A 27,705-nucleotide genomic window follows, 5' to 3' on the forward strand; every position below is an offset into this window, starting at 1 on the left:
GAGTTGATCTCATAGAGCTGTTATGAAATTCAACTGTAGAATAGCTTGCTTGCTTGCTTGCTTGCTTCTAAAAGACTCTGGAAATTACCATTAATCTTGAGAAACATGTGGAATACTCCAAGAACTACCTTCCATCCTCTGCACATTCTCAATATACCGAAGAGGTATTTCATCATTGTGTGACCCCAGCCCAACCTGGGAGAGGATCCTGCAGTGCCTATTCCATGAGCCTGGATAATATCCCCTCTTCAGTCTTGATAAACCACAGCCCTGGTCTGTCAATGGATGGTCTGAAAATCGCAGCATGGAACAGGCGTCGGCTGCAGCTGTTTGCCCTGTGATAACCCCTTTGGCTACAGAGCTAAAAATACAGGCGCTTCCTGAAGAAATAGCACCAGCAGCGAAACTCACAGAGAAAGACCCTGACCCTAGCAGTAGTAAAGACTTTGCGTTTGCTTTTGTTCATTCAGTCTCAGCTGCTTTTCAGTGCCCTTACTGCCGCATTTAGCATTCTGGTTTCTGGTCATTTCTGATACCTTCCTTGGGGCATCCCATAACTTTCCTTTTCTTTCTTCCATGCAGGATTACAGAGTGAATATTTTCTTGCGGCAGCAGTGGAATGACCCCCGGCTGGCATACAACGAGTATCCAGATGATTCCTTGGACTTGGACCCATCCATGTTGGACTCCATCTGGAAACCCGATTTGTTCTTTGCTAATGAAAAAGGGGCTCATTTCCATGAGATCACCACAGATAACAAACTTCTGCGCATCGCCAGAAATGGGAATGTCCTGTACAGTATCAGGTGAGAAAAGGAAGCATGGAGACCCTTCATGAGTCTCCAGGGTGTGGGTCCTTCACATGTTGAATCTTGAACTAGACTGCAACATGAATTCTGGAGTAATGTTCCATTTAAAATTATATTGCAAAAGCATGAAATCATGTGAAGATATTTCAGGGCTGAAATAGAAGGCCTAAGCACTTAAAAGCACTTAAAAGATTTTGGTGCCCCCATAGAAATCTAATCTGAAATATAAACAATAATAAACCGTAAAATATTGTCTTCTACAGTTATTGTATAAAGTTCAGCATGACTGAATCTTGTTTCTACATTTTTTTTTTTTGCGCTGAACTTATGACACACATATTGTGGGAGCCTTTTGTGCAGAACCAGGTTCAGCTGCACCATATGTTCCATGGTAAATTTGGCAATGGAAAATTACAGTGGTACCTCGTGTTACGGACAGGATCTGTTCCAGAGGCCCATCCATAACGTGAAAAGCCCACGACTTGAAGTGCTGTGTCTGCGCAGGCGCACAGCTCAGTTCAGCACTTCTGTGCATGCGCGAGTGGCGAAACCTGGAAGTAACCCATTCCGGTACTTCCGGGTTGCCGTGGGACACAAGACGAAAACATGCAACCTGAAGCAGACATAACATGAGGTATGACTGTATAGCGCTTATTTTGCTTAATGGCCAATTCAGCCCCGAGATAATTGTTTGTTCTTACACTACATGAGTTAACAAGATCTAAGATGGCTAGGGTTACTGACAACAAGGCATGGTCCAGCAGGCACCAAGGTTTGTTCCTATATCAGAAGGGCAAACAATAGGGCCAGTGTGCCAGGGGCTGCACTAAACTTTTCCACTATCTTGGATTTCTTTAACATATGACACATTAGTCAGACTGGGCATGGTGCCTCTTAGATTCTATAGAAAAAAACACATGCAGCAATATCCCATGCATATCTATTCCAACAAAAATCCCACCAAAGTAGGTTTGTGTAGAAGGGATGGGGTGCCATTTTCAAGCCAGGAGCTGTGCTTCCTAGTAGAAAGAGCTCAGGGGTTGCATTCAAGTGGTGCATGGAGTGAGAGGCAAAAGAAGGCACACAATTACATACACATATACACCCGCACAAAACTATTTGCCATGTAAACAGATACACGGAAGCTTTCCTTTTCGTTTTCTCTGTAGCCTTTTCCCCTCTCCCCCAAGGTTTGTGAATGGTGGTGGGCAGGAGATGCTCTCTAGCACCCTTTATATCTCCTGACTGTGCAAAATGCAAACAGCAACTCAGTAATCTCAAGCAGAATCCACCAAATAAGCTCAACACATGGCGAAACTGCAAGGCCTGCCATATAACTGTTTCAAACCTCAACTTTCAAAATGCACGTGCATCCCAAAAACTACATGCAGGCAATTGCAAATTTCATATATTACTTTTTGAGTATTTGTAAGGAATGCATCTACCTCTCTGCCAAGACACTTTCCCCTCTGCCTTGATTGTCTTGCAGACAAAGGAACTGCAATTGCACACTTTGCCCTTTGACCTCTCAGCTGCTCCCTGCCAGACAGCTGATGGTCAGGAGGAGACCCAGAAGGCCAATCACAGCCTGGAGCAGGTTTCCCACCCTTGGTGTGTAAACTTCAGCCATATTCAGGATCACTTTACCGTGATTCATTGTGCCTGATTCACTGCTACAAAATCCCGAGTACAGTGGTATCTCGGGTTATAAACGCTTTGGGTTACAAACACTTTGGGTTACAAACTCCGCTAATCTGAAAGTAGTACCTTGGGTTGAGAACTTTGCCCCAGGATGAGAACGGAAATTGCACAGCGGTGGTGTGGCAGCAGATCCCATTAGTGAAAGCGTGCCTCAGGTTAAGAACTGTTTCAGGTTAAGAATGGACCTCTGGAACGAATTAAATTCGTAACCTGAGATACCATTGTACGTAGTCTTGCTTTGTAAAATGGCAATACCTCAGTGGACCACAGAGACTCTAGAAAAAAATTCTAGAGAACAGGCGACAGACATTAGTGCTGCCCTTTGCAGCAGCACTTCTTTGAAAATTTGGTACAATTTGAGAATATATAAGGGGATTCTCCGCATGCTGGTATATTACAGTTTGAAAGATGTTCCAGCTCAGTCTCCTTTGCTTGGAGGAGAATGAAAATTATTTCGAGAGAGGGCAAATTACACAGTAGAACCAGATAGATCTGGATCCCCCCCCCCCATTTCTCAACACAGTTATTTCTGGGTCATTGGATTTCAGATTAATGCTATGTGAACTGAGATAACCGCACTGATTTCAATTTGGAAATAATCCATTCTAGCCACCTCCGAACCTCCCTTCCCGCCGCCTCCCCGCTCTCCTAAAAAGAATGCAATTAAGAATATGCAATTTTCCTGTTAAGTGCAGCCTAATGCTAGAGAGGGAAAGCGCTGACAATAGATTCTAAAGACTACCTTTCTGTGAACTCGTGCAATGTTTGCAAACTCTGGCTCGCTGAAGCCTTGCAGTGCAATCCCAAAATGCACAGGGGCACATCCCACGGGGACACCTGGCTCATGTCGCAGGTGTCGTGCTGGTGTGCCGAGGAACAGAATAAACAGCCAGTGTAGTAATGCAGACAAAAAAGGAAGGGGGGAGGAAACCCAGGAGGTGGCTTCAGTTCAAGCAGCAGACAGCAAAGCCGTAGTCCAAGCACGTAGCCCAGCTCTTTGGGAACCTAAAGCTTTAATTCACACAGCTGTTTGAAATGCTTTCCAGCTAACAATAGGTAGGTAATAAAACAACTGCCACCAAAGGTGACCTACCATTTATAGTTCTGTTCGGAGAGGTGAGAGACATGTGTTCTCATACCTCTCGCGTCTGAAAGGTATACAGAGGAGCAATACTCATGGAGGCTGGTGTTGGGAAAGGTGGAGTGATCTACAGTATGACCCTAGTCATGCCTACTCAGAAGAAAGTCCTATGGAGTCAAGTTGTTTTGTGTGCTAAGTAGAGTATGTTTTGGGGGGGTGAGGTCTGCTCATGCAATGGGACTTGCCCCCCTTTCTTCCTTGCACCCCTGTGCTCCCTAAGCAGGATGGGGGATACTGGGAGAGGCTTGCCTGGTGCCTTTGTTCAACACCTTTAGGTGCCGGGCAAAAACATTCCTTTTCTCCCAGGCCTTTGGCTAATTAAACAATCTATGACCTTTTAATCCATGTGTGTTGTTTTTGTTCGTTACTATGTTATGTAATTTTGTGTTTTTTATATTGCAAACTGCCCTGTGATCCTCAAATGAATGGCAGAAAAACAAACAAAAAATATATATTTTAAAACAGGGGCCATTGCAGGGTCTGAAAGGACCCCAATGAGAGGGGGGGCAGCATCTTCCGTAGGAATGTGTTAGCCCTTTTGTTCATCATCGTACATTGAACAGATCAGGGATCAGCTGGGTTGGATCTCTCCAAGGTCAACCCTATCACATGTCTCATGCCATGTGACAGATTTTGAGAGACAGCAACAGCAGTCTTTCCATCTGCCATTCCTCCTGAGCCCCTTAGTCATTCCACCCATAGATCAGAGCTATGGGGGTATCCAACCCACTAATTCCATCAGCACAAGAGTTTCTGCCGGTTGCAGTAGGGCTTCCCACCCTCCCCACTATGCACCCCCTTCAATCTTTATAGGTTTCCTCAAAACCCTCCAGAGCATAGGGCACCTGCAAAATGAAGGCAAGGGGCAAACCTTCTGCTGTGTAATTTAAAAAATCCTTGTGCAGACAGAATGAGTTAGTTGTCGGCTGCCCTGTATGTCCCATAGGCCTGTCTGGCATCCCTTAAAAACTCACCTGCAGCCCTTGGGTGCACAGAAGGATGCTATTGCATTGCCAATGTTGTTGTACGATTCAGCTGCCAGTCAGCTTCTGCATAGCAAATGGGAGGGAGCACCATATCGTCCTTCGCCTCAGGTAGCAAAATGTTGTGGACCTGACCTGGGTCTCTCTCTGATGCAATTACCTGCAAGTGTTCCTGTTATTGCAGCTGTTGTTGGGGGAAATGGGTCCAATCTGATTCTGACACTGGTAGCTTTCACTGTTTCTCTTGCTACAGAACATGTAGGAACATTTTCTCCTCACCTGATAGCTGTGTCCTCGGCATACGTGATCATCAGCCTTGGCACAATATACCCTATGGTGATGGAGCATTTCAAACTGCTGGTTGAGGGAGTTTAATGTTTTAATACTACCCCTGCCCCCCCCAAAAAAGTTAATTGAATTTACATAGCCAGGGAAGGTTGCCTCATAGGTTCCTCTGGATGTTCTGCCTTTTCATATGTGGAGATATCTATGTTGGGGAGCATAAATATTAAGCAGTGTTAATGGAGTTAATGTTTGGAGCATGGCCCTGTTTCCAGAAGTCAGGGGGTTGTGCTCTCTGTATCTCCCTCCCCTGTCCGTAGGCCTGAGGGTGACCCCTGCTCACCTCAGTTGTCACCCCAATGACTTTAGTGCAACTTGCTTGTCATATCAGCTTGAAGCATCTCGAATCCCTGTCTCCGTTCCTTTCACAGGATCACCTTGACGCTGGCTTGTCCCATGGATCTGAAGAACTTCCCCATGGACGTCCAGACATGTATTATGCAGTTGGAGAGCTGTGAGTCTTGAAGGTTTCCCCTCTAAAAATAGCTGCCATTCTGCACACAGACTTCCACTGCATCATCTGTTCAGCTCTTAGCTGAATCCTCCAATTATGAAAGAGAAACCGGAGGGAAGAAGGAAGAGATGAAGCATTGGGACAGACTGTGTTGTCATGTGCAAGTTTTCATGCTTCTCTGATCACACTCCCTGCCAGTGTTCAAGCCGTCCAGCTTAAATTTAGCTTGCTTCAACAGATTCTCAGTGGAGAATACTCTGGGGTAGAGGGCAACAACAAAAATCCTTTGTCTGGAGAAGACTGTGTGATACAATACTCGCTCAATATTTATCAGCCCTTGTCCTCTGTCCTTCATTCCTGTTGAGTCCATTTAAGGGCACTATCTTCACCAGCCAGGTGTCCTCCAGATAGTATTGGACAGCAACTCCTATGAGGCTGATGGGAGCTGTAGTCCAGCTATATCTGGGTGGCACCAGGTTGATGAAGGCTTTTGTGCTGAATGCTCTGCTGTCAACAAAAATGGCTGCCATGTGCCTCACTCCCTGGTGTCTGCCTGATGCCTAGTAGAACTCTTGGTGCTCTGGTATTTCACATTTCTTCACCTCTGCTCCACATCACTAGCTGCCAGTGGTGGAGCCCAGATAATGCATAATGTCGTGATGACACATCACAAGGCATGTAGGTGTCAGATACGGGGAGGAGAAAACTGAATGAGCAGTGGCCCCTCTAGGTAGCAGTTCTGCATTTACCCTTAGCATCTAGTTTTGACCCTCCTGTAAATTGTGAACTATGGTTGGGAGCAGCATCCATTACATGTGTGTATCTTGCTGTTAAGAGACAAAAGGTTTGTACTACAGTTGTACTTGATTCTCGAATGGCTTAGTTGCCGAACACATCAGCTCCCAAACGCCACGAATCCAGAAGTATGTTTTCCGGTTTGTGAACGTTTTTCAGAAGCTGAATGTCCAATGCAGCTTCCAATTGAGTGCAGGAAGCTCCTGCAGCCATTTGGAAGCTGTGCCTTGGTTTCCAAACGGTTTCAGGAGTCAAACGGACATCCAGAACGGATTAAGTTTGAGAACCAATGTACCACTGTACTAGATGTGAATGTCAGCCATGTCAGTTGGTCATCTGAATTTTACCTTAAGCCCCCGTCCCGTTGCCATTTCGCCCTGTGTACACTTCTTTTTATATGACTTTAAATTAATCCACGCTTGCAAATGTGTGCACCCCAACATCCCTTCCACAGTGAACCTATTCAGAGTTGGGAAACACACCTAACTCAAAGCAGCTTTGGGGCTATTATTTCTTGGCCCCTCCAAGCATTTGAATCCAGTGCAAATCACAGTTCATGCTAAAGTGTTTTGCTTTCCCCTCTGTTTATAGTTGGCTACACAATGAACGATCTGATATTTGAGTGGCAAGAGAAAGGAGCTGTGCAGGTTGCTGATGATTTAACCCTGCCTCAGTTCATCCTAAAGGAAGAAAAGGACTTGCGCTACTGCACGAAGCATTACAATACAGGTCAGTGGTGGACTTGCACTTCTTGTATTACCATGCTAAGCATTATAATGCAAGTCAGTGATGGCCAATATATGCCAAACGTTCCTCCCTAGAAATAGTCAACTGATGAGATTCTGGCTCCACACATTTTGTTCAGCACTTCTCTTTAGTTTCAACAATTCCTTCAATTCAGACATATGCAGGCTGAAGAACACACATCTATCCCCACAGATGGGTTGCAGTTTAGTATTCCTGATAGGAAACTGCTAAATACTTGTTGATTTGTTGTTTGAAAGGGCAAAGAAACCAGGAAGCAAGTGAGAGCTTATGCCTACTTTGCTCTGGGAACTGACTGCCCAACACAATTTCCCAACATATGCACTAAGTAGGATGTTGCAATCTGCACATCTTTCCCTCTTAGGGAAAGTGTCACCTGTGAAGCAGCCTTGAAATTGTGCCCAGGGCTGAATCTACACAGAGATAGATAGATGATAGATAGATGATAGATAGATAGATAGATAGATGATAGATAGATAGATAGATAGACAGACACACCGTATATATAAAAAACGCAGTGAAAATGCTTTTTTTTTAAAAAAAAGTCGTAAAATATATATGGAATTTGCCATTAGCTTATCAGCACCATCTAGTGTCACATTTGTATAGTGCACTTAAAATATTATATTTGCAGCTGTATAGCTGAATCCCAGGCCTGGGTAGGAAATGGTTATTTGAGCAGGTGACCTCTTGCCTAAAAATGCTTCCTGTCAAGACTCTCACATGCCCCTGCTGGTCCCCATTAGGCTAACCTTTTCCTGGTTCATTCCTAGGCAAGTTCACCTGCATAGAAGCTCGTTTCCACCTGGAGCGGCAGATGGGCTACTACCTGATCCAGATGTACATCCCCAGTCTGCTGATTGTAATTCTCTCCTGGATCTCCTTCTGGATCAACATGGATGCTGCGCCTGCCCGAGTTGGTCTGGGCATCACTACTGTGCTCACTATGACCACGCAGAGCTCCGGTTCCCGAGCATCTTTGCCCAAGGTAACATGTCCTCTTTGAAGCAGGTAATTCAGAAATCCCTATGGGAGCAGGCAGAGCTCAGTTAGAGCATCTCTAGTTTTAAAGGATTGGGTTGCAGGTGGTGTGAAAGGCTTCTGGTGCTGCCAGTCAAAGTAGGACATACTGGGCTGAATGGGCAAATATTCCAATCTGGTAAATGTCCAAACCACAGAGCCTAGGGCTTGCCGATCAGAAGGTCGGCAGTTCGAATCCCCGTGACGGGGTGAGCTCCTATTGCTTGGTCCCAGCTCCTGCCAACCTAGCAGTTCAAAAGCACGTCAAAGTGCAAGTAGATAAATAGGTACTACTCCGGCGGGAAGGTAAACGGCGTTTCAGTGTGCTGCTCTGGTTCACCAGAAGCGGCTTAGTCATGCTGGCCACATGACCCGGAAGCTGTCTGTGGACAAACACCCGCTCCCTTGGCCAGTAAAGCGAGATGAGCGCTGCAACCCCAGAGTCATCCATGACTGGACTTAACAGTCAGGGGTCCGTTTACCTTTATGTCCCTAAATAGATTTTTGCAGCTAACGCCTTTCAAAACACCAGCTTGGCATATTCCTCAGCTGTTTCCCATATTCCCCACCCCAAACCCCTAGCGTATATAATCGGTGGATCCCTTTCACTTTCTTTAGTAAGCTTCCAAATGGGTAATTACTTCACCGGAAGATAAAGCATTTAACACCAGTTAAATTAAACCAAATCAGTAGTGAAATAGTGGGTCTGCACTGGCATTGTATCTCTCCAGGAGCAGATTATTTCCATATGCAGTGAAACAATGGCAAAATCCATCAGTTTTCGAATAACGTCGCAAAGGTTATTTTTTTAGGGGTATTTTGTGTATTACCTGTCTCTCCAGTAAGCTTTTGATAATATAATGAAGATGTGGTCCCTGGAAACGACCAAGAACAGGTTAATAATATGATAATTGCAGCATGAATTGTGACTGCAAGTAAATGGGAAAAACAGAGAAGATCCTCAGATAGAGAATCAGCTAAAAAGACCATGGAATACTTAAGCAGTGGTACTTATGCATTTAATTAGATTCAGAGTAGGTAAGGAATAAGAAAATAAAATAATTATTTTTTGAAAGCTGTATATTTAAAATATATACATTTATAGAATACCCACTTTAATTAGATTGTACCAGAAGATTTACTCTAGTCCTAGAAGAAAATATATAATATTAATGACTTGAAATTTAGTGATTAACACATTATATATTGGTTATCACCATTTCATCATCTTGTTTTCTCCCCTCTTAAGCTGCCCTTATGAATTGCAGCTTGTGAATTAACTGTCAAAAATTATTAGTATGGATTAATTAATTAATGGTAATCATAATAATAAAAAGAAGACATTAAAGCAGAACTAATTTAACTCTTGTTGACAGTAGCCAGCCAGGTAATAGCTACAGTTCACATTTAAGGGATCCTATTGAAAGTATCATTTCTTAGGGCTGAACTAAACCTTGCTTGCAAATGCATGTAATAAAACCTGTTTGAAAGAAAAGCTGATCTGGGGAAGAATCATTTTGGGTGGAGAAATTGAGGTTGGTGGGCTTAACCTAACTCTCCCCCCTGCCAGTCTGCACGTTGCTTTCTCTTGTTGCACAATACACCCACAACTGAACAAAGTGTTCCAAATGCATCTTTACCTTCCTAGATGTGAAATTCTGTGGGGAAGAAAGCAGCTGGTGCAAGGGGGGCAATTTAGAGCAGAGAAAGTATCAGAGCAGGATTAAGTACTCCCTCCACTTTGGCTTCTCTGATCCAAATCATCCCCTTCTGAAGTGTATTTTCTTTTTCTTTCAAGAAAAAAAAAGTCCGTTGGGATTTTGCTTCACCCAAATATGTGTAGTGATCAAATGAGCTGAGATGAAGCACCTTGACATTAAATGATTCCCTTACAGTGACAAAATTACAGGCAACAAAATTACAAATGGAAATTTCTGGGGAAGAATGGAATTATTCATAGGGAAAACTTGATAAATATACAGTAGGTTCTGTATTGCAGGAAAATTGTGATGCTTCCAGTGGCAAAGCATCTACTCTGTATGCAACAGGGCTGCGGTTCAGACCCCAGCATCTCTGGCATAGTTCTGGGAATGTCGCTACTCTGAAACAACCTGAGCTAAATGGACCAATTGTTCCTTTCTATCTCAGTGCTGTCTAAACCCTATAGTAATGTTTCAAACCCATTCGCTCTCTGTCAAAGGGCAAGAGGGGACTTTGCCCATTGTGCGTGGACGTGTGTGTGTGTGTGTGTGCTAGGAGACTGCAAGCAAAGGTCAAAAGCTATCCATTCTGTCTGGGTAGAAAGATTGTGTTTAGACCCTGAGATATTTGCCTCACCAATATTAAAAGGGATAGTGCCGAAAGTGAGTGTGGGGAACCATTAGTCTCCAACTACAACTCCCATCAGCCTCAGGAAGAAGGGCCAATGGCCAGAGCTAATGGGAGTTGTGGTTCTGCAACGGCTGGCGGGCCAAAGGTTCCCCACACCTGATCCAAAGAAAAGGGCGGAATCTTGTTCTATAAGACAGTGAGATAAATGGACTGTAAATACTGGAGGATTTCTCAAATGCCTGAAGAATGGTGTGTAAGACAGTAGGATACAGCTGTCTTAAGTAAACTAAGACAGGTATGATAGGTGAAATGGGGTATGAGATGAAAATCTCTTTGAAATGCATGGGGAAAATTATTGTAAGACAAAATACAGGAGTGGGAAATCCATTTCCATTGACATAATAAGTGTGTGTGTGTGTGTGTGTGTGTGTGTGTGTGTGTGTTAGTGTTACCAGGCTTTATATTATGTACCAACCAAATACAGTGGTACCTCAGTTTAAGAACAGTCCTGTTTATGAACGATTCGGTTTACGAACTCTACAAAACCGAAGGTAGTGTCCCGGGTTGAGAACTTTACCTCAGTCTAAGAACAGAATCTGAACGGTGGAAGGGCACTGGCAGCGGGAGGCCTCATTAGGGAAAGCGCACCTCGGTTTAAGAATGGCATTGGTTTAAGAATGGACTTCCGGAATGGATTAAGTTCATAAACCGAGATACCACTGTATGATGTTTAACATGTTTTATATTCCTTCGTAAACTGCTTAGAGGTCTTCTATGAAGCAAGCACTATATCCATTCTGGTAAATAAATAAATACATTATAGAGCCACCCACCTAGCACTGCATGAAGAAGATGGATCTCTACCCTGTGGGATTGACAATACAGAAAACAGGCCCACCAAGGGAGATAGCAGAGGAAAGGCAGGGTAGTGGAACGAGGAGGAGACATGGGAAGAATATTTGGCTACTTCAATATCTGTGCCATTAAGTGACTGGTTACACAAGTTGCCAGTCTGTATGCATGGTTGAGTTGTTACAAATTGACTAGAGTCTCAATCCAGATTCACCTCCCCCATAAAAAAAACCTGAATATTGGTGCTTTTAAAAAAACCCACCTCTTCCTACACTTAAAGGCAAAGCTATGTGATTAGCAGAATGTGTAGCTTGGCTTTTAGTTGTACTAGAGAATGGGTACTAGGGGAAATGAATCAACAAATATTGGGAAAGTTGGAAGTGGTTGGGTATTTATGCTAGCTTTGGCCCTCCCTCAAGCAGAGAGTGATGCAACCGAACCACCCCAGCTAGCTAACTTGGAGCAGACTTTGTTAGGCTTGCCGGTCTACCTGGCTGGAGAGCACCTGGCTCCAGTTGCCAGCCTCATCCTCTCTTCTCCCCCAGGTGTCCTACGTGAAGGCCATTGATATATGGATGGCTGTGTGCTTGCTGTTTGTCTTCTCGGCTCTGCTGGAGTACGCCGCTGTCAACTTTGTGTCCCGGCAGCACAAGGAACTGCTCAGGTTTAGAAGGAGAAGGCGGCACCATAAGGTAAGTGATACGCGAGCCGACGCAGCCGTGTAGAAGAGCACAGCTGAAATGGACGGGTCCTGGGGCCAGGCTGGCCTGATCGAGAATGGGCACTGGAGACCATTTCATTTGGGCAGGCAAGATTGGAGCACGTTGGCGATGAGCCAATAAGGCGAGCCCGGCAGCCATATTTGAAAGGGAGATTTGCGTATCGTTTGGAAGGGGCCAGGAGCTACAGCCAATCAATGCTCACTGGTGCACGGTGGGCAGATGTACTCATCTATTTCACTCCATCTCCCATCAGTTCCAGCAAGCATGGCCAAAGATGGCAGAAGCTGTAGCCCAAAGACATCTGGGTGACCCTGGTTTGCAGGCAAACACCTTCCCTTCAAATGCTGTGCTACTCACCAATGGTCACCATTATTGGCATTATAAACCTGCCCACTGTGTAAAGGGTAAAACTCGGCCCATAATGTGTTATATTAAAATGGCTTGGGAGAAGCATTTGAGAACGGATGGGAAACTACCAAAACAGAAGGCCAGTGCAGTAGCTGCTTCTCTGACATTCAGCTTGCTCTCCCAGTTTTTGCAAAAAGTTAACTCTACCGATTCAAAGAGCCTGTGCCTGTAACTGCAGCTCTCCCAGTCATGCTGTTTGCATTGCTTCACGTGCTGCGATATCATTCATGGGTCCATGCTGCTTTCTTTAGCTGGGTTGGGAGGCAAGGAATGGTCTCAGAACTGCACTGCTGAAGTAGCCTGTTTCCTATATAAGTAGAACAAACTCTCTCACCAGTCAAGCTCCCTGTTGGGTTTGCCGAATCATAGAATCATAGAGTTGGGGGGAAACCCCAAGGGTCATCCAGTCCAACCCCTTGCAGTGCAGGGATCTCAACTGAAGCATCCAGGACAGATGACCAGCCAACCTCTGCTTCAAAACCTCCAAGGAAGGAGAGTTTTTAAGCAGCGGTTGACTGGCCAACTGTAATGATGCTAAGCTGTATGGATGCGCTTTGTCAGTGACTGGCCTCAAGCGGAGTAAGGTGAACTTGGTAGGCCTCCTTGTGCCTCCCCGACTCTGAACCTGCCTACTCCAAAGAAGTGTTTTGATGGGGCAAGACATATATGAGACAAAAACAGCAAGTGGAGACTACAGCAGAACATTGCAGTATATCCCCAGCCCTTAGCATGCTCTAGTTCTACGCCAGTGTGGTGTAGTGGTTAAGAGCGGTAGACTCGTAATCTGGTGAACCGGGTTCGCTTCCCCGCTCCTCCACATGCAGCTGCTGGGTGACCTTGGGCCAGTCACACTTCTCTGAAGTCTCTCAGCTTCACTCACCTCACAGAGTGTTTGTTGTGGGGGAGGAGGGGAAAGGAGAATGTTAGCCGCTTTGAGACTCCTTTGGGTAGTGATAAAGCGGGATACCAAATCCAAACTCTTCTTGTTCAGGGTTCCAACCAGCTTGAAACAGGTGCTTTGTAGTCTTGTTCAGGCTTTACCAGAGAGGGCTGCAGGGGAGGTGGAAAAAAAAGGATTGGCTTTAGACCTCCTCTTTGGGCTTCATAGAAGCTAAAGCTGTGCTCAGACCTTCCTCTTTATATTGTCATTAGCCCTTGGGCTCCGATAACTTGCAAAGTATTTTGCAGGAGGCAGCTTGTGGGAAAGGGTCGTAACTCAGTAGCAGAGCACCTACTTTACACAGAGATGATTCAATCCCCAGCATCTGTAAGTAGGGCCTGGAACATTCCCTGCCTGAAATTCCACAGAACTGCTGCTTAGCAGTGAAGTTACTACTGAGCTGGCTAGAGGCTCTGGCAGATAGAGCGGAGGAAACCAAGAGTGAGTTCAACAATCAAGAAGCAAGTTTCTGCACCCGCTGTAGAGAGAAGGGGGGGGGCAGATGGGCTTATCAACCTGGGAAGGTAGCCCATCTAGAATAAGGAAAACTCTGATCCTAAATCTCTGCTGCCTTGTGTCTATACTCATTCATGAGAAAGGCTTCTGGAGTAAACCCCAGGGGGAAATCCATACCCATTGTCTTTCGGGACATCTTTGGGAGAAGAGAAGACTATGGAGTAAACCTTACACAGATCTGGAGTATAGTCCCTAAGACTGTTGGATGGCACCTTGTACGCCTCCTTCTGATAGCTCCTGCAGCCAAGATGGTGCCAAATATATTGCTCTGCTTTCCTTTGGTCCACATCAGCAAAGCCGAGAGAGGAGTCTTGTTGTCTGGGCAGCCCAGGACCTCCAAACACAATGCCCATGTTTGCACCCTGGAGAGGTCACTTTGGTGCTGCTAACACAGCAAAAGCAACACAGGAGGCACAGTTATGAGTTACCAGTCTCTGCAGCTACAGCAGGTGCTGTAATTCTCTAGTTGTTTTTCTTTCCCCTGGAGACACATTCTATTTTTTTTTAAAGATATTTATTAAAATTTTCAAAGTATTACAAAGAAAATAGAAGTAAAAAAAAAAAGAACAATACAAAATAAAAATAGTTAAAAACAATTCAATCTTTCATTCAAATTCTCCACTTTCATTACCTTCTTTCTATGATCTCCTCCTCCTCCCTTTTCTTGTATCTTGATTAATAGTTGTCACAGCAAATCCTTTCCATAATTCATAGTATTATGTCATTACATTACCTTACTCTATTTTCATCTTATCTTATAAAAAACCTTAAAACTTAAATCTTATTTTTACCAACTTCTCATAACCATTACCTTTTTACCTAATTCTTTAAGCATTTTTACAAGAGCCAAATAATTTCATTTCAACATTTTTCTAACATTCATCAATTTTATAAAACATTCCTAATGATAAAAAAAGAAATAAGAACAATCCAATCTTCTTCCAGCATCCCTTCCTCCTGGTCCCGGGTTTGTCAGTCCTTTTTATCCCATTAGTCTGGCACATTAACCTGGTGATCTTATATCCGAGGCCTTGAAGTCTCTTCCATGCCCCTTCTGCAGCTCTTCTTCATATTTTCCTTTCACTCGTGGGAACTCCAGCTTGGTAGTGTTTTTGACCCCTTTCAACAAATCAGCCCCTTTCCCATAGTCCAGACTAGACTCCATGTGGTATTTTAAGACATGTTTCAAATTCCCTCCAAAATTGGGAGCCCCCACAGCTCCAAACATCTGACGGCCCATTGCCAGACTCGGAAAGTCCAAACATCTCTGCATAGGGGGGTCAGTCCAACCCCCCATTTCCAAATCGATCCAAACTTTATCTTTCCAAATCTGGTTTTTTCCAAGTTCATTTGTCAAATCCAAAGGCTCATTTTCCTGCAGGGCCAAAAGTTCCTCCCCTTCTGGTGCCCAAGATTCAGCAACATCCTCTTCTCTCAACTGTTCTGTCATGGCACACTCCTGTTTGAGTTCCTGGGTGGGCTCCATATAGTTTCCCACTACCTGTTCAAATTTTCTAGCCGCATTAGTCATCAAATCCGTCTTCTGACTTAACTGATCCAATAGGGCATTTATTTTACAGAAAGCACCCAACAGTGCTTCTGAAGGCATTGTCCTGCAAGGTCACAAGTCCTTTCCCACGGTTGTAATCTGGCAGCTGCAAGCTCCCTAGAATTAGTTACAGTTTCACAGTCCCCCACAAGGGGGAAAACTTCTGATTGTTCTTTCTTTTAAGGACAATAGCAACAAAGTTTCTTTTTTAAGATATTTTGTCAATATTTGTTCCTTTAAAATGCGAAAGGAAACATTGGAATCACAATGTTGCTCTTCTTTTAACTGTCTGTCAAAAACATTTATCTCTGGTCAATGAGCTCAAACGTCAATTCTGACACCCCGCTCCCCTGGAGACACATTCTATTGTGTCAAGGCAGATGGATGCCAACACTGGACCAAGGGTGTGACTCTCGGCATAAGGCAGCTTCTTGACGTGTTCCTGCTACCACTCCAGCCATTTGCTGTTTGCCTGCCTCACTCATGGTGGGTTTGTGAGGGTGACTTCATAACAGCCGAAAGCAAATGGAGAAGAGGGAATAAATATCCCACTGAGCAGGTGGAAAAGAGTGGCAATCTACTATTTTGCCACAAAAATTCTGTGAAGGTACTTTGCTTCTTCTTTTTTCTGGTGGCCTGTCGACTTTCTGCAGAGGGAGAAAGGTTGGCTGGAACTACAAAAGAGAAAGGAAAAAAGAGGCTAGCCTGAAAATGATACTGAGAAATAAAGGGAACTTGTAATGAAACGGAAAGTTGAACAATGTTATTTTTCTGGTAAGGCAACATCTCTCAAATATAATTCAACCATTCTTCTTCCTCGAGGAATATTTCAATCAAAATGCATAGGGACAATTAATTTGAGTTATCATTTCATTAAAGTTTCATCACCATCTTGAGGCTCTTTTCTTTTCTTTTCTTTTCTTTTCTTTTCTTTTCATTTCATTTCTTCCTCCCTCCCTCTCTCTCTTCCTTTTTCTTTCTCTTTCTTCTTTCTGAATAAGGTGTAGATTTAATATCAGTCTGTACACCTAGTCTCCTGAATCTTGTGCCAGAATTAGCACTGGACATGGTGGGTGGGCAGGGGGGAAGCAGTTGAACCAGATCTCCTGGCTGCTTTTTCTTTGAAAAATATCAAAACTGGCTGGTGGGATGACTAGGTGCGTGGGAGTTTAATATTACAATGGGCTTCAATTTTACCTTCCCAAATGTAAATATACCCACCATTTCCACACAGACTTTTCTAAGTCCTTAGAGTTGAGCTTCTACCCCCATGAGTTTCAGAAGACTATCTTTGTGGTACGGCTAAAATGCAGAATGTGACTCTTGGGATACAGATAAGTTTCTTGCTTCGCATTGCTGCCACCTGCTGGCCAGAGCAAGATTTTATTCTTTTTTATTATTATTTTTAAAATAGAAAGATAAGCAGACAGTACATTTTTTAAAAAACCACCTTTGAAAAGCCCCCAAGTCATCTTGAGGTTAAAAGACTGCCTCCCGTCCCAATTCTTAACTCGCCCCTACTCTTTTAACTGGGTGGTAATTTTCAACGCTTCATCTATCACGTAAATTAAAATAGCAAATTCCATTTAATAACTTGATAACCCACATTTGCCTGTGTCACCATAATCTAAATCTGCCTATTAAATAAATTGGAATCTCTTTTTATAGTTTAGTGCCAAAACTGTAGAAATAATAGTTCTATGAACTCCTGACTTCCTTTTATCTTGGTTCTAATTGAGGACAAATATTATGCATGCATGGAAATTCCCCAGGGGGGAGTAGCATACAGATCTATTAAAGTACTTGAAAGCAGGCAGCACCTACATGCAGTGCAGAACACTGGCTAGCAGTGAGAGCAGCTGTTCTTGGCAGACTGATGCTGTGATCTTTCCTATCTCTCTCCTTTTATCCATTAAACCAGCATAAGATCACCTCCCCTTTTCTATCTTTCCCCAGGAAGAAGGATGAGAGGGGAAGAAAGGGAGGCTTTCTTAGACCCTGGGAATATTTTTTCATCAGGATACATTATTTGGACCATCTGGATGTTGAATGCCAGCATGGTTAAACAAGAGGATCAAGGAGGTTATAAAGCACAAGAATGATTCATTGGGGGGGGGGAGGAAATCTTGACAAACCTACTAAAACAATAAAAAGTGCCACAGACCTGCAAGCCAAATGCAAAGTTACAATGAGCTGGGATAGCTCAGTTGGTAGAGCATGAGACGCTCAATCTCAGGGTTATGGGTTCAAGTCCAACGTTGGGCAAAAAGAGGTTTGGATTAAATGACCATTGTGGTACCTTCCAAGTCTGTGATTCTAAGGCAAGCCAGTAATAAAATTGTCAATGATATGAAGCTGTTAATGGTTTTTTTAAAAATGAAAACAGGAAATGAGCCCAGGAGGGAGCAAAACTTCCAGATAACAAAGGTGAAAAGACAGGGACATTTCAGAGATTTTCTTCCCTCACCTAGTGCTGCACATCCAAACTGTGTTGGCCTTTTTTTTTTTATCAACTTGCGCAGCAGTTCCCTTTGCTTTTGAAACCCAGACTTTCCAAAGCACTTTGTGTTATTTCTGCACATGGGAGTGAAGGGAGTCTGGAAAAAGTAAAAAAAAAAAAAAAAAACTCAACCGGATAACTCTTTGAATACCACCTTTAGAACATTTCACAGCCGAGAAAGTACACTGGAAACATCAAAACCAGCGTCTTGCGTGGTGCCAGTTCAAGGTGTAAAAGGAGACATTGTGAACAGAGAGCAGGTAGCTAAAGAAGAGACCCCACTCTTTTGGTGTTGACTGTAGAGAGCCAGTGCTATCCCCAGGGAAGAGAGGGGAGGAAAGGGAAACAGGGATGATGCGCTTACAGATCCAACCTGCTCCTGAGACTAAACGGTTCCATAGGTAAGTCATATGCCTGGCAGCGAACTCCAGATGAAGCAAAACTTCATTCAGTATCATTTGCTCAGATTTGCCAAAGCGCTCTCAACTCCATTCATACTTCCTTTCTGTGAACTTGTGGGGGTACAATTCATCCATACCATGCAAGGCCGCTCTTAAAAGATACTCTGCAAAGAAAGGAAAAGGAAAAGCCATGCCTAGGGAACTTGGTCTAAATTAAAGTCCATAGGTTAACTGGTGGCAAATTTCACCACACCTTTTCCTCCAACTGCTTCCCAGCATATAACTTGGAAAGGTCCTGCTTCACCCATGATAATGAATGCAGAGTCTTAAACTGGATGTCCTACTCTGTGTGTACTGATATTTAAGAAAGCTTGAAAAACAGAAGCTTCTATATGGTAATATCTAGGCCAGGATTTGTTCGTGGAATTGCTAAATGACCTTTGTGTTCAGAGCATCATCACAGCTGCTTCATATTCTGAATTAAAGGCCGTCAGTTCTTTGGCTTCTTTTCCTGGCCCTGACAAGAATTCTTATTTATTTAATTAATTTACCGTATTGGCCCGAATATAAGCCACTCCCTTAAAATTCCGCAGGCACTCACACCCGTTCCATTTTACCAGATGTCTGATTCAGCAGCAATATCATAAAAGCCAATTTTTGTAAGGTCACAAATTTAAGCCACACTTTAACTTTTAACGGTCTGAGTTGGGGGGGGGGGAGTGAGGATTATATTCAGGCCAATATGGTATTAAATTCATCTGAGGAGCATAGGGCAGTTTACAGTATAACATATATTCATACATCCTGTAGGTGACGTCTCACTATCTTTAATTTTTTATTTAAAAAAAACACTAACTCTTTCAAAAATAGGCAGGTCAGTCTGAATGTAGCCTTTCTCCAGCTCATAGAAGCATAAAATATTCTTTATTGGGTTCTTAAGTTTAGTGAGGATGCCGTAAGCTCCACTCAAATTCCCACAATCCGGCAGAACCCAGTCCCAGAATCCCTTGTGATGACTGTTAGCCCAGTTTGAGCCTGTAGCTGTGCCTCTATGACCTTAAGGATCTCTGCAAGAGACTGGGGGAGGAAACAGAGTGCAAAGGGAAAGCCCCAAAGAGACAGAGAGGAGCATCGGCCATCAAAACTGATGCTGTACGCAGGTATCTTTTAAAGGACGAGCCTTTTCTGCTCAAAGTCCATGTAACTCCATAGAAATCCACATGGAACGACTTTTGCTATATGAGTTACATGGAGCCCACTCCTTCTGGGCAAGCCAAGAATAAAGAAGGTATGGATGGGGAGGAGGGGCAGAAGCAAAACAGGGGATATCTTGTTGAGGACAAGGAATGGTTCCCGAAGGAAAGGCAGGTCAACCCACTTTCCAATGGATCCCCTGCTTTGCATCTGTGCATTGTACTGCACCCATCTATAAGGCTGGTCTCTCCAAGAGGGGGTTGCCCAACTCGAGCAAGGCCTCACAAGAGGGACCTATCCACAGGGACTTTGGAGCTATGGTAGGAGAGCCTTATAGCAAGGGTGCACTGTCTATATCTTATTTGTAAGTAGAGCCCTATGTTTAATATATTTCAGGAGGACGACACCGGAGAAGGCAGGTTCAACTTTTCGGCCTACGGGATGGGGCCCGCCTGCCTTCAGGCCAAGGATGGCATCTCGGTCAAGGGTGCCAACAACAACAACACGGCCAACCCAGCGCCGCCCCCTTCAAAGTCTGACGCCGAGATGCGCAAGCTCTTCGTCCAGCGGGCCAAGAAGATAGATAAGATCTCGCGGATCGGCTTCCCCATGGCTTTCCTCATCTTCAACATTTTCTACTGGATCATCTACAAGATCGTCCGAAGGGAAGATGTCCACAAGCCATGAGCTGGGGTGCAAGGTTCGTAGGTGGAATTCCAAGAAGATGAGGATGGATGGTGGTTAAAGGCAAGACAGATGGTTACTCTATACACACTACGTGCAATAGCAATGCAGTGATGCATGAATTTAAGAATGTGGCAATATCTATTTTAAAAAACAAAGTGGGTGACTTTTAAAACAAAATATATGAACTGAGGAATATTACGGGGGGTGGGCAGTGGGAAGAAAGCTTTCGAAAACTTGAGTGGGGTAAGATTACGGGAGGGGCAAGTTGTTTTACCGCACTGGGAAGTTTAGGATTGCTACGGCGGCAGTCCAAGCAGTGTAATATATTAAATATATATTCATGCTTAATTATAATGCAAAAATAAATCCTTTTTTAGCCTATTAACAGCTTAGATTCTAAAGCCGATGGAATGATTCATGATTCCATGTGCAAAGAGGATTGCAATTACGCTTAAACCAGACTCTTGCTCTGTAAGGCCATACCAGTTTCTAAGCAAGCACGCAAAAAAAGCAAAAAAACAAAACAAAAAAATGACAAGCAAAAGAGAAAAAAGTCATATACTGTATACTGCCCCATGTTGTTCGTGTATGGTTTGAAGATGGAATGAGTTGGGCCAGGGGATTTTAAAAAAAAAGAAAAGAAAGGAAGAGTCAGGGTCCACTGGGAGAGATTGAGGGGTGCCAAAGTTGCATATTAGAAAGCAATCATTTTATGATCCAAGAAAAAAGAACCTATATTATATAGATATATATCAATAGCTAGATAGCAGTCCTATATCCTTTCAGAGAGTGGTGCAAATCCATGGCATTAAATCTAAAATTGTAACTTACATCCTTGAACATCCTTTTGGAGATGTGTCCATAGATTTCAGTGAGAAGCTGGTTGCACCTCCAATTCTTAAATTGCAAGAGTTAGGAGTTGTGTTTTGGGGACAGAGATACTCAGTCACAACTCATACCTTCAGCAAGATTCACCTCAGTGTGATCATGGAGTCATGATGCAATGTGGGGGTTTTTTAAAAAAAATTAATCTTAAGATGTTCGCCATGTTTCTTTAAATAACAAAAGCAAATTGTTACTGTGAAAAGCTAAGGCTTTAAAATGAACCCACATAAGGAAGGTATTCTGCACTACAGGAAAGAAGGTGTGTGTGTGTGGTGTGTGTGTGTGTGTGTAAATAGAAGTAACAGAAAATTAATTTTAATTGGTAAACCTGGGGTGGGCTATGGGAAAGAATGATATATATCTATAGAGAAAAGATGACCATTATTTTTTGACATTTCATAGCATTAGTAATTTTCCAGTGGGGTTGCTAGCCCAACTATATTTTTGTAACTCTTTGGTGCTGCATTTAGCTTTCATGGCTAGCAAGACACGAACGAGATTTCCATTTGTGCATTTCTTCTCCCACCCCCACCCCCCCGGTATGGCTTCCATCGCTGCTACATTGCAGAGAAGAAACAGCCATGCACATTTACATGGACTGGGGGAGGCGACCAGCTCCACAGGGGAAGTTAAAACTGGCAGTGAGGAGCCCTTTGGGGCAGCTGAATGTTTAGTCAGTGTTTGGGGTGAGGACGGGTGAAAGAGAAGAGGAAGGATAGAGGTACAGTGTCCTTCGGTACGATCTTCCAGACACAAGCTTACTGCTTTTGGATTAATTTCCCCTTTTCTTGCACTTTAGAAAGTTAACATGAAAAAAAGATTTAGTGAGCAGGTTCAGCGGGACAATCAATTCGCATTCAGTGTTGGCCCTGTATTGGCAAAGAACAGTAGCCCAAACCAGGAGAGTTCTCCACTTTCAATTGCTGTAGTAGACAAGGCCAGTCTCTTTCTTGCATTGATGTCCCCTGTAGCAAATGCCTAAAGCATGGCCGTCATTGACACATATGTGCAACTTGGATCCAGCGAGGGTTCACTGATGTGCTTACATGTGCAGACACATGCAGGAAACTCCAGCGCAAGGCTGGTTTTCCCCACAGCTAACCTAACACATGGAGCTGCTCCTAGAGGCATCTTACACACATGGTCAGGTCTGCCACACTCGGGATGTGTAAGGAAGAGATCCAGGAAACCTGAGTAGTGCACAAGTAAAGCATAGCTTTATTAAAGCATAGATGAAATTGCCGAGAATTTATAGCCTTTATCCAGAAAGCTCCTTCCCATAAGCATATATTGTTGCGAGGCTGGAAGAGGTCATGATGTGGCAAAATCAAGCGCTTTGTCTTTTCTTCTCTTTCTCATGGCAAAGGCAAAATGGGGTGAGGAAGACCCGCTGATGCCCTCTTACTCAAAGAGCAATTAAATGCTGGAATGGTACCTGTGGCTTGAAAGTGTCTGGTGGGAATGCCGTTCTATGCAGGAGGGGTAGATTATAAGGAAAAGCCAGGGCATTTGCTGGCCTCCTTGAAAGCTTGGTGGCAGGCTGTTCTTTCCTTCTTCTTCATTCAGAAAGCTGTCTTCCCAAAGAAAGCATGTACACATGTGCACAGAAACATAAACATGTCCCTTTGAAATCCAAAGCATTATAGCTGAGCTGCGAAGGGCTGCACTCAGAGTCTTGTCTACATCCCCCAATTGCCACTGGCGTTGAGCTTGCTTGCTGAATCTGCTGCAGCACAAAGGGTAGCCCATTGCACAAGCTCTGGGCTCAGGAAGCCGGCTCGCCACCTGGTTGTTGTCTGGAGTCAGTGTGCAGATGGAGGAGTTCTCCTTCTTCCTCCCTCTGACATGAGGGCGGTGTGTACAGCTACAGCTTCTCGCACACATGCAACACAAACACAAAATCCCTTGGTGCCTCCCCCACCGTTTATTCTTTCTCATGTGAACTGGAGTTGATGTTCACCTTGGCACAGACGCTACAAACCAAGACACATGAAGCAATGGCTTGCACGGCTACCTGCCTGTTCTCTGTTCAGACTTGCCTGACTGGGTTTCTCTTTACCGAGCCAAATTTTCTCAGGTGTGACTGATGGCTTGACCAGGAGGTCAAAACATGGCTAAATCCTATTCTTTGACTAGTCATTATCTTTTCTTAGAGTTCTGCCACCCCACCCAAACCCCCTGCCTTTATTTTGGGCGTGGCGGGGTACTATAGCATGTTGCTTCCTTTTCACAGACCTGTTTCATTTTGTAAAATCTCGACTCATGCCAGACCTCCCCTAAGAAGGATGCCCTTTCTTTTTCCTTAATGTCTCCCTTGTCTGTGTAAGCAACTTCAGCATTCTAGACCAAAAGACTTTCTGAATGTCACTTATGCAAATGCCCTTGGATTATTAGCAACACATTGCGCAAGGCATCCTGTCTCAATATAGCCAAAGCTAGCGATATGGGAGCAATTCAGTTCAGGTCACATCTCAAAGGGGACCTACCCAATTCACACTTCCCAGAGCATTACTCAGGCCATAGAAACCTATTCCCAGGGGCTGTGGGGGCTTTGATTTGAGGGGCTTTGAAATATTTGAGGGGACTGGGGCCCCCCCAAAAGTTGATGGGCATTCCCATTCAAATGGTGTGTGTGCACTGCGTCATGTGATCAGTTATGCAGGGTGGTGCTTACCTGGCCCCCCACAATATTTTATTCAAGTTGGCACCCCTGACTCAGGCCAAAACACAACCATCCTTCAAAATCTGCCCTTCTCTGAATTTTGCAGTACAGTTCTCCAGCCAAGTAATCCATTCAGAAATGTATATACCAAGTTGGGGTATGCATTTTAAAAGTGTTAATGAAAGCAACATACAATAATGCATTATATTGGACCAATTTGCTTGCCAAAAAAAAGGCGCATTTGAGGCATATTGCATTCAAACAAATCTCTTAAGAGAAATTCGCTCTGAAATACTGATGAATTTCTATGAGAAAATGTGAAAAAGCTAACTTAATATTGGAAAAGTGATAAATTGAGACTCACCAGAATGGACAGACTTGCCCATCCTTTGCCAAAGCCCACAAGTACCCCTCGTCGCACATCTCTGCTGGACAGATCATTCTGCATTATCAAAGACTTTTTCATTAATCAATTCAGATTTGGGCTAGGTTGAAATTTCTTAGAAAGGACCTAAAAGGGTAGGGTGCGGCTTTATCAAACTGCTAGAAAAGTGGAAAATTCCAGATCTTCCTTGGAGACTGTTCTGGTCAAATGCCTCCCCAGTTTTGCTATCCACAAACTTTGGGTGCTACTGTGGATCTAATTTTAATATTATTTACTTTTATTTTAATAGTGTTGAAGGAGGCAGTAACCTTTACTCCTTCTCCTTCCAATCCTCCCCTCTTAGCCTATTGCTTTCTTTCATTCACCAATGTGAACTTACAATAGCATTTCATTCCATGTTAGGTGAGACAAAATTCCTTAGAAGAGAATTTTTGGAGGAAAACCTGTTGGAGAATTTTACCCATTATCAGCCCCAAAGAATATCTGGCAATATCCCCACCCAATGCTTCAATTTTAGTACCAACAAACAGCTTAAAGAATTTTGGGAGGGCCTATTCAACTTCATTGAGGTAGAAGTTTGAATGCTGCATCCCATTCCTGCATGTCCTGAAGGTGGTGCACATAAAATCAGGCTTCAGAGTCTCAGTGGATCTGAATCTTGCCCCTTACCAGAGTAGCCGCAGTCATTGACCCTTCTACTTGCTGCTGGTCCCAAGGGAGCAGGTCAATGTCCAGTAAAGTCTTTGTTTGATGCTGCCAATGAAGAAGAGTTGTTATGTTCCACCTATACATGGCTTCCCAGGATCTGTTAGGCTGGCGCAGGAACACTGCTATCAATGCAGCATCACACACTAGTTTTGATTATGAGCATCAAGGTGGCATTGCTTTAGCTAAGGCATCTGTGCCCAGGACCAAAATGCTTTTTGCACTATGGCAGCTCAAGTGGGTGTCTATAATCGAGGTGTTTTTCTTCTTAATTTCACTTTGTTTGCAGTGTTATTATGCCAAGACAGGACCATCCTCTCCAATTCAAATAAGCAACCATTATATGGGATCTTTGCCTAGACTGGCAGATATCCTTTCTAACCTGCTGTTTGTTTACTATTAAAAATCCTTCCTCTTTTTTGGACAGCCTCCATTCTAGCCAAAAATTATTGTCCCACTTTGCTCTACAGTAGCAGGATTAGATGCTCCTCAATGCACAAAGTCCTATTCTTTGGGTGCCCTTACTGTTGACTAAAGAGAGCAGACGGGAAGAAGTCAAGGTTTCCACTGCATTTATCAAGCCACTTCATTATTTTGAAAGATAATTACAGCAATCCGTCATCCTTCAGGGTATTACGATTAGCCCTGAGACAGAAATTATTGCGCAGTCTTTTTTTTCTTTTACTTTTTAGAGTCATTAAGGCATCCCTGGATTCTAGCCTAGGCTCATCATGCTCTCCCTCTTATCAGTTGTGTTTACATTTCTGGGGTTTGGGCATATCTTTTTCTAAACAAAGCCATTGCAAGTCCCATTGGAAACAGTATTCATACCCTCACACCACCAGGACTGGCATCAATTTCCTTAGACCACTGGTACCAAAATGTATGGGAAACCGCCCTACTAGAAAAGTTAACCAACAAAATTAAACTAGCACAGGGACAAGCAAAGGAGGGCTCCTTCACCCCAGTGTGGCTCCCCTTTATCTCATGTGCAGCAGAACAAGACAATTAGCTATCCCCCCCTCCAACAGCATGCAAATCAATATGGCTAGCCTGACCCAACAACACACACACACACCCCACACACATACAAACCAACCAACCACACTGCAACCAACTGAACTCAACCAACCAAGCTCCGGACCCGTCCCTGCCCCCCAATCCTGTAATGCCAATAAAAATAAGCAAATATATAAACAAAGGACCTACCCACGTGATGCTGACACAAAAACCCTGCACAAACTCTCTGCAATGGAACGAAAGATCATTCTCCCTCCCTATCTTTCTCCCTCCCTCTTTCTCTCTCTCTTCCCTCTGCTTTCCCCCAACCACACAGTGTCTATGACAATAGTGTCTCATACCGAATGTAAATGAACTGTGAAACGACTCTACGAACTGAAAGTGGAGGTGCTATATGTACTTTCCCCTGTTTATTTGTTTGTTTTGTAACACACACACACACAAAATCATCCCACCCCGTCTCTCTCATTTATACAGTGGAACCTCGGTTTTCGAACGTAATCCATTCCAGAAGACCGTTCGGCTTCCAAAATGATTAAAAACTAAAGATCAATGCGCTGGCTGCAAAGTCAATGGGGAAAAATGAAAAATGCGTCTCGGAAGCTGTTTGACTTCCAAGGCAAATTTGAAAACAGAAGCAATTACTTCCGGGTTTTTGGCGTTTGGGTTCCAAATTGTTCAGCTTGTGAGACACTCAAAAATCTAAATTCCACTGTATCTATATCCAGTATCCTCAGGCAGTCACTAGGCCCTCCAAGGCCCTGATAGAGCCTGTCCCTTCCCTCCCCTTCATATTATTTATTGACTTGGGCCCCAAGCAACTGGCACTAACTAGCAGGCTTCCCTAGCCATGGCTGATGAGAATTGTTGTTCAAAACATCTGAAGGGCACACAGTTGGGGAAGGGGGCCCTTGGGTGATACTTTGCTGAGAGCACTCTCAAACATGGAGCTCTACCACCCATAAAAAACTGGCATTGCTCTGTCACAAAGTCATTCCTTCTGTGCCTGAGCTCCCATCTCACTCTTCTGCTTAGAAAAACCTGCAATGAAATTCAAATCAGATGCGTGATTCAGTGCAGCCCGATTATATTCCCCTCAGAAAGAGTTCCAAATAGCTAATGACGAGGCTGACAGGACACGCAGCAGCTCCAGCCCATAATGAGGTTTTTTTTGTGCATGTCCTTTTTTCATGGCATTACTCTTTATTGACCTTCCTCTTCTCACTGAGCTGTTTTATTGTATCTGTAAATGGTAAGGAACAATTAGATAAGAGTCGGCGGTACAAATGGAAATTGTTGGCAGAGGGACAGGAAGGAAATATCTCCTGTCTGCTAATCAGGTCCCTGGCATAACCATTGGCTTGCTGTCTGCAACTTCTGTTTAAAAGCTGAAAGAAGGACTCATCCTTCAATAGGCCTCGAACAGATCACGTTTTAAGAACAATGCTGATAACACTGGAGGTATACCAGTAGCAGTATTAATTTCCACCAAGAGTGTTTCACGTGGTGAAGAAGCAGTAGAGTCGGTCATTGGCTCATAATTCATGGAGAATTAGACTGTTAAAAGCTACCAACCATGATGGCTGTGTTCTCCTTTGTCACTGTCAGAGACAATATGTCTCTGAAGGCCAGTTGTTGGGAATCACAAGTAGGGAGAATGCAGTTGTAGGCAGGTTCTGCTTGCAGACTTGTGGTTGCTCACTGTGAGAGCAGGACGCTGAAGAAGATGGCCTCTGGCCTGATTATGCAGAGCTCTGCTTGTGGTTTTAGTCATGACTGAATACTAAGAATAGTCCCTTTTTTTGGATTTGAGGAGCGAGAGTTTTGGTGATGACCACACAACTGCTTAAATCAAGTGAAGGCTAAAGCAAGACCAGGATTGCTGGTAGGCCATATTTGGCAATTGACTGAAATGAGGGAGTCTGAGGCTATATGTAT

General features: G+C 43.8%; 1 protein-coding gene across 2 annotated transcripts in view; it reads left to right on the top strand.

The window, feature by feature from the left end:
* The window catches only part of GLRA1 (glycine receptor alpha 1), an 82,030-nt gene extending 61,765 nt beyond the window's left edge, over nt 1-20,265 (top strand). Inside the window, exons 4-9 of one of the 2 annotated variants that reach the window (XM_081181132.1) lie at nt 583-806; nt 5,348-5,430; nt 6,817-6,954; nt 7,764-7,978; nt 11,739-11,885; nt 19,796-20,265. In XM_081181132.1, coding sequence (XP_081037258.1) covers nt 583-806; nt 5,348-5,430; nt 6,817-6,954; nt 7,764-7,978; nt 11,739-11,885; nt 19,796-20,110 — 1,122 coding nt within the window. In that variant the 3' untranslated portion in view covers nt 20,111-20,265. The remainder of the gene's footprint in view (nt 1-582; nt 807-5,347; nt 5,431-6,816; nt 6,955-7,763; nt 7,979-11,738; nt 11,886-19,795) is intronic. The other variant, XM_081181133.1, reaches the window with a different exon arrangement.
* Nucleotides 20,266-27,705: the final 7,440 nt, after the last annotated feature.

Source organism: Podarcis bocagei (assembly GCF_964188305.1).
Source record: "Podarcis bocagei genome assembly, chromosome: 2".
Classification (NCBI taxonomy): domain Eukaryota; kingdom Metazoa; phylum Chordata; class Lepidosauria; order Squamata; family Lacertidae; genus Podarcis; species Podarcis bocagei.